The following is a 6,643-nucleotide window of genomic DNA, read 5'->3' on the forward strand; positions in this document are numbered from 1 at the left end:
TCTACACCCGATAAATCGCATCCAAAACCTTCACACACTCCCCCATCTCCCTCGCATCATGCACTCTCACCACATCCGCCCCACCCACCACCGCTCCCGCCACCGCTCCCGCCGTCCCCCACCCCCGCTCCTTCGCCTCCCCCACCCCCGTCAACTTCCCAATAAACCCCTTCCGACTCGCCCCCACCAACCACGGTAACCCCTCTAGCCCCGGCCATCCCCGTAGCTCCCCCAGTCGCCGCAGCAGCTCGAGATTCTGCTCGCCCGTTTTCGCGAACCCGATGCCCGGGTCGAGTATTATCCGCCAGCGGCGAATGCCGGCGGATTCCGCGGCGTGGACGCGCTCGAGCAGCTCGGACGCGACGGTGGGGATTAGGCCATGGGGGTAGTGCGTGAGGGAGTTCATCGTGTCCGGGGTACCGCGGGTGTGCGTGATGACGAAGGTCGCGCCATGCCGCGCGGTGACGTTCAGGATCTCCGGATCTAGCAACCCGCCGCTAATGTCGTTGACGATGGTGGCGCCGGCGCGAAGGGCGGCATCGGCGACGGGGGCGCGGTAGGTGTCGACGCTGATGGCGGGGACGTGGAGGGAGCGGGCGAGGGCGATGGCGGGGAGGACGCGGGCGGATTCGGCGGCGGCGGGGATGGAGGGGGCGTGTGGGCGGGAGGATTGGCCGCCGATGTCGAGGATGTGGGTGTGGGGGAGGAGGCGTGAGATGGTGGATTGGAGGGAAGCAGAGGTGTGGAAGCCGCCGTCGGAGAACGAGTCCGGAGTGAGGTTGAGGATGGTCATTATGAGGGTTTTTCGGGCGGGGTGCAGAGCAGTGATGGGAGGGAGAGACGGAGCGAGGGGGGTTAGTGTGGTTAGAGGGGGATCGGAGGGTGGTAAGCGGGTGAGATTTTCTACCACGGTGCCCACTGATCGTTCCAATGGGATATTGAATTCGGGGATGAGTCTATTGCGGTTACTTAGTATTCTTCGAGGCATTGAAAGTACTTACTCAGACATTGGTCGCAGTACAAATTCCCGTTCGAGCATCAGAGGATGTGGGATCTGGAGCCTTTCGTGTTGATACGGCATCTCTCCATATAGCAAGACATCCAAATCTATGCATCGCGGGCCTTTGTCTATGACCTTCACTCTTCCCATTGCATTTTCAATAGCTTGGAGTTTATCAAGCAATTCAATGGGTGACAATCGTGTCTCTACCTACGCGGTTTTAGTCTCTCGATATCTGACCATCTCCTTCGGGATACCTACCTCACATGCGCCATTCACAAAGTTATTCTGGTCAGACACATACATCGCCTCAGTCTCCCATAAGCTGCTCGTCCTTAGGATTTTAATCGTCCCATCTGAGTCCATCTCTTTGCATGCTTCCTCGATCATGGCAATACGGTCTCCCATATTGCTTCCGAGGGCGATATACGCTCGGACGGGTTCCCGCATACCTGCAGCGTCTAATTGCGGACTCGAATGAAAATTTTCACGCGAACCGAAGTTCTTTCCCATCTTCAACGCGGCAATATATCCACACCTCTCTTGGTGTTTGTGGACGTGTCGGAGACGACGCGCCTGTTCTTGACCAGGGATTTTTTTTGGATTCGAAATTTCCAACTCTTCAAAGGTTGCCCAAGCACGGAGTGGCCTTCTTGCATTCCCTTGTAGGATTTTAAATAGGTTGGTTTGGCCAAAGCCAGAATTGATGATCCGCCTCCTTGAAAGAGCCAACATCGGTCAGCGAAACGAACTCCGATATAGGACAGCGACGCGCTCCGGAGTGGACCGGATTCACCCCAATGGCTCCAATGATGTCAACCCTTGATGTTTTGCCCAATGCTCTTGCGTAGGAGTGCTTCCGAATGGATATATCTCTTTTCGGCCCTAATTATGCTTCCCGACCACCTGTGTTTAGACTTTAGAGACTCCAGCACTGTCCCAACGGTATTGATCTCCTGAACCACAACTAGGGTTAGTGACTTCGATTCCGAGAAACAATGGGCGTTGATCTAGTTCGGATTTATGCTAGCCATATTCAATGGCATTCGAGAAGAAGTTATTCCACGGTCAACAAAAAAGCATTGGAAGATTCAAATGTGATGGTGATGTCAACGGAAAACTGTGGGGCGTTGGTTGAGGCTCCAATTGATGACAGGGGGGAGGAGGAACGACTTCATATGGACATCGGTTGACGTTTAATACTTATACTCTAACCATACCACCACTTAAGACACTATTTCGATTTGGTATGCTTTTCTTGTTCATAAGCAGCATTAAACATAAACGGACATATATCCACGGATTCATAAACTAAACAGGAACCCCGAAAGCCCCCGAACCTCTCTCTCCGCACCAGACTTCCGACCCCCTCATGGCCTACAGATTGGTCCTCTGGCTACAGGAGAAGGCATAACAGACACCCAACTCTATATCACACCGTCGAAGACCCCAATGGTTCCTCCGGGTCCATCATCCTCACCATGCCTCGCTTCCGCATCCGCCGCCGCAAACCCCGCATCACCACCACCTTCAAATTCCTCTCCGCCGCCCTCGTCCTCATCTTCTACTTCGTCTTCATGTCCTTCAAAACCCCCACCCCACACCACAGGATGCATCTTCCGAAAGTCAAGACCCCACCGATTCAATTCGGCCACGCGGTGAAATATAGCATCTCTCCCGACCCCGAAAAGCTCCGGCGCACTCGCGACGCCATGCAGCACACCTGGTACGCATACCGCAACCATGCGTGGGGCCACGACGGTATCAAGCCCGTGAGCGGGAAGCCAGACGACTCGCGGAACGGGTGGGGCGCGTTCATCGTGGACAGCAGCACGACGCTGGCGCTGATGGACCTGTGGAGCGAGCTGAAGCTGAACATCCAACACATCCTGCGCATCGACTTCACCCAGGCGATCGGCCTCGTCGACCCGTTCGAGACCACCATCCGCTACCTCGGCGGCATGCTCTCCCTAATCGAGATGAGCGACGCCGGCCTCATCCCCGAGAAGGTCATCGACCAAGACGAGCGCGACCAGCTCCTCGCCCAGGCCGTCACCCTCGCGGAGAAGCTGGGTCCCGCGTTCGATACTCCGACGGGGCTGCCGTGGCCGCGCGTGGACTTCAAGCGGAACATCGGGACATGGGTACCGGACCCGGGCAGCGATCACGACAAGGACCATGAGAAGGACCCGAACAAGCCGCCCTCCGACCCACCGAGCATCGGCCCCGCGAGAGCGGGCACGAATATCCTCGAATACCACACGCTCAGCAAGTTGACGGGGGACGCGACGTACATCAACAACGCGACACGTGCATGGACGTCGCTAGTATGGCCGAAGAAGGAGGAGCGGATGCGGGGGCTCGTCGAGGGGCCGATCAACATCCTCACCGGCAAAGTGACGAAGCCGCACGCGAACTGGGACGGCGGCCACGACTCGTTCTACGAATACCTCCTCAAAGCCAGCCTCCTGATCCCCTCGAACCGGCACACCGCGCACTACCAAAAGCGCTTCCACCAGGCCGCCACCTCCCTCCGCGAGCACCTCACCTCCCGCTCCGCCTACGAAATCACCCCCGACATCCACCTCACGCAACATCTCTTCCTCGGCAAGCGCCTCGGCCCCCACCTCCTCAACGAGCAATCCCACCTCGCCTGCTTTGCCCCAGCCACCCTCCTCCTCGCCACCGCCCACCTCCGCCGCCCCGACCTCCGCCCCCTCGCCCGCGCCCTCCTCGAATCCTGCCACCACCTCGCTACTTCCACCCCTAGCAACCTCCCCCCCGAGCTCGCCCGCTGGATGCCCGCCACCCCGCCGTACGAAAACGCGAGCTTCGCCCCGGAGTCCTCCGCAGAGTGGGCGCAGTTGTCGAAACACGCCTTCTGGGCGCCCGACCCGGCGTACCACCTCCGTCCGGAGTACTTCGAGAGCTTGTTCGTCGCGTACCGCGTCACGGGCGAGGCGCGGTATCGCGACTGGGCATGGGAGGCGTTCGAGGCGATCGATCGGCGGTGTCGGGCGCGGTATGGGTATGCGGGGTTGGTGGATGTGATGGCGGCGGGGACGGAGACGAAGACGGGGGAGGGGAAGGGGGATGGGGAGAAAAATTCGGGGCGGATCGATCTACAGGAGAGTTGGTGGGCAGCGGAGACGGTGAAGTATGCATTTTTGATCTTTGGAAGTGGGGGGATGGGGGGGTTGGATGAGTGGGTGTTTAGTACGGAGGGACATTTGTTTCGGCGGCCGGGGTGAAGGGGTTAGGTGATTTTCTCTTGATACTCTGCATTTGGCGGAGGGATGGTGTTTTGATAGGAGGGTGTGGATAAGATAGGCATGGGGCATTGTTCCTGGATATCGGGATGGTATTGTTCATACTATGGCGTTGGGGATTACACGATACCAGTAACTACTGTTCAGACTAGCTATGTATCCAAAACTATCGTATTCTTTGCTAACATGCTTGTACGTTGCTCCCCCTGGCTGTTTTAAGCATCATACACAATTCACACAAAAATCCAACGTCAATGTCATGTTCTCAAACCCTCCAGCCAGAGGTTAAATTCATGACAAATACGCTTTTCCAGTCAACTCAACAAAGGCTAAGAGTCCGGAGTAGAGAGAATATCTCTCTTCGAGGCCTTACTATTATTCCTCACATTTGGCAAAGATAGGAAGCCGCTAATCCTATACGACCCAACCCCTGGAATATTCCACCTCCAATCATCATCAATATGATCATACAACTGACGCTCGAGGAAATCGCCCATCAATCATGCCCCCGAACCCAGGCTCGTCACTAACGGACCATCACATCGCTAACAAATACCAACGCTCAAATCTACAACTTCCCCTTGCCCACGATGTACGCGTTGCCCTTGTTCATCCAGACAACGGCGTCCTTGACCAGCTCGTCCACAATGATCTTGGCCGGCTTCTTGTCGTTGACGACGGCGGCCGCCTTGCCCATCAGGAACGGACGGACGTTGTCCAGCGTGTCGTCGTCGATGTCGTCGCCCATCGTCTCCATGTCGTACTCGACCGGGATCTTGCCGCTCTGGGTGAGCGTCTTGATCTCGGCAGCGCGGTTCTCCTCCCAGTTGGAGATGTAGGGGTTGTTGCGGACGCGGAGAGGTCGGCCCTAGAAACAAATATTAATACCTGTATTCGAAAGATTTGGGACATGAGCGAGGCACTTACGGTGAAGATAATGGTGCGAATGTTATCGTCGAACCCGGAAGTTCGGACGGCCTCCTGGTGAGCTTTCGGTGCACCCGCCTCGTCGGCAAGGATAAACCGCGTGCCAACCCAGACAGCGCTGGCGCCCAACATCAACGCAGCCGCGACCGACTGTCCGCTGAAGATCCCACCGGCGGCGATGATCTGCACGGGCTGGCCGGTCATGGGGGATTTATGGCCCTTGACAAGCTCCGCAACGGTGGGGATGAGGACGGTGGTGGGGACGTCGCCGGTGTGGCCGCCACCCTCACCACCCTGGGCGCAGATGAGGTCGACGCCGAGCTCGAGGCACTTCTTGACGTGCTTGGGGTGACCGATCATGTTCATGTAGAGGATTCCGGCCTTGTGGAGCTTCTCGACGACGTGCTTGGGGGGGACACCGACGGCGGAGACGAAGAGTCTGGCGCCGGATTCAATGGTGATGTCGATGAGTTCGTCAAGCTTGCCCTTGGTGTAGTCGTAGCTGTAGAAGGAAATTGTCAGTCTACGTTCATCGTACTTTCAATCGGTTTTGGCAACTCCATATCCGGTTGGACCACGGGAATTGCCGAATTCTAGGCTTTTCGAGGACTTACTTCGTCTTCCTGGCATTGCCACCAACCTGCGGCAACAACAAATCCACACCGAACGGAGCGTTCTTGTCATTCAAGAATCCCTTCAACTCGGCAATCTGCTCCCGCAGCATGTCGGGGGTGTAGCCGACACCTCCAATAACCCCCAGACCACCGGCATTGGTGACAGCGGCAGCGAGCTTGGGACCGGCAGCCACGTTCATACCAGCCAGCAGAACTGGATGGTTGATCTTCAAGAGATCGGTGGTGACGGTTCGGATTTGCTCTGGAGGGTATTGTTAGCGATGTCCTGTACAACTCCATGGTTCTGAAGGGATAGGTGGTATGATTGTGGTAGAATCGTGCTAGTTGATCGTATCCAAGGGGCATGTGATAACCACACTGCGGGGAAGACTGGTTCAAAGACTTACGTGGGCTGGCCATTGTGAAGGATGTGGAAGTATCGATGATACTGGTAAGGGGGAGATGGTTGATGTGAGGAGTTGTATAGGAGGAAAAGGAGATGTAGAAGACAGATAGATGTGATAGATGTGAGTATCAGATGGTAAGAGAAAGAAAAGGTGCGGAGTCTCGAGGAATTAAAAGGCCAGGGAAGGGGCCGAAATGGACAAGGAAAGGACGATGGATCAGTGCCCATACCGAGGCTCGTGTCCAGCGCGTCATTCGTGCCATTGATCCCTATCACCTTAGTCCCGCTAGTGCCGCATCTCCCCGCTCTTTCCCCATATTACCCGACAATTGCACGTGAAAGTCTCGCAAAGCTGCCAACACGTGAGGGGCAAACGCCTCCCCACAAAGCTCGCGTTGGCCACTGTGAGCCGCCGGAGTTGACAAGC

General features: G+C 56.6%; 3 protein-coding genes across 3 annotated transcripts; 1 reads left to right on the forward strand and 2 right to left on the reverse strand.

The window, feature by feature from the left end:
• Position 1: 1 nt before the first annotated feature.
• Positions 2–1,450, reverse strand: P152DRAFT_398061 (Dihydropteroate synthase; the record flags this gene model as incomplete). Its single annotated transcript, XM_033676439.1, has 3 exons — positions 2–956; positions 1,002–1,210; positions 1,262–1,450. The coding sequence occupies 3 exons, from the start codon at positions 1,448–1,450 to the stop codon at positions 2–4; spliced, it is 1,353 nt and encodes a 450-aa protein (XP_033533691.1).
• Positions 1,451–2,523: 1,073 nt separating this feature from the next.
• On the forward strand, positions 2,524–4,239 carry P152DRAFT_376508 (seven-hairpin glycosidase; the record flags this gene model as incomplete). Its single annotated transcript, XM_033675627.1, has 1 exon — positions 2,524–4,239. A coding segment is annotated over one exon (1,716 nt), but the record flags the coding sequence as incomplete, so codon positions are not given.
• A 141-nt stretch (positions 4,240–4,380) lies between these two features.
• Positions 4,381–6,329, reverse strand: P152DRAFT_459011 (oxidoreductase). The gene is made up of 4 exons (XM_033679593.1): positions 6,218–6,329; positions 5,811–6,072; positions 5,197–5,698; positions 4,381–5,137 (listed from the first exon to the last, which is right to left on the reverse strand). Exons 1-4 carry the CDS (start codon positions 6,228–6,230, stop codon positions 4,838–4,840), a joined length of 1,077 nt encoding a protein of 358 aa, XP_033533693.1. The 5' UTR covers positions 6,231–6,329; the 3' UTR covers positions 4,381–4,837.
• Positions 6,330–6,643: the final 314 nt, after the last annotated feature.

This window comes from Eremomyces bilateralis (genome assembly GCF_010015585.1).
Source record: "Eremomyces bilateralis CBS 781.70 unplaced genomic scaffold P152scaffold_11, whole genome shotgun sequence".
Classification (NCBI taxonomy): Eukaryota; Fungi; Ascomycota; class Dothideomycetes; order Eremomycetales; family Eremomycetaceae; genus Eremomyces; species Eremomyces bilateralis.

Bases quoted from the DNA above. Each gene is read 5' to 3' on its own strand.
- P152DRAFT_459011 (XM_033679593.1), bottom strand. The intron at 5,699-5,810 runs GTAAGTCCTCGA...TTCCTTCTACAG, and splicing joins GGCAATGCCAGGAAGACGAA to CTACGACTACACCAAGGGCA. The intron at 5,138-5,196 runs GTAAGTGCCTCG...ATTTGTTTCTAG, and splicing joins TTCGCACCATTATCTTCACC to GGCCGACCTCTCCGCGTCCG.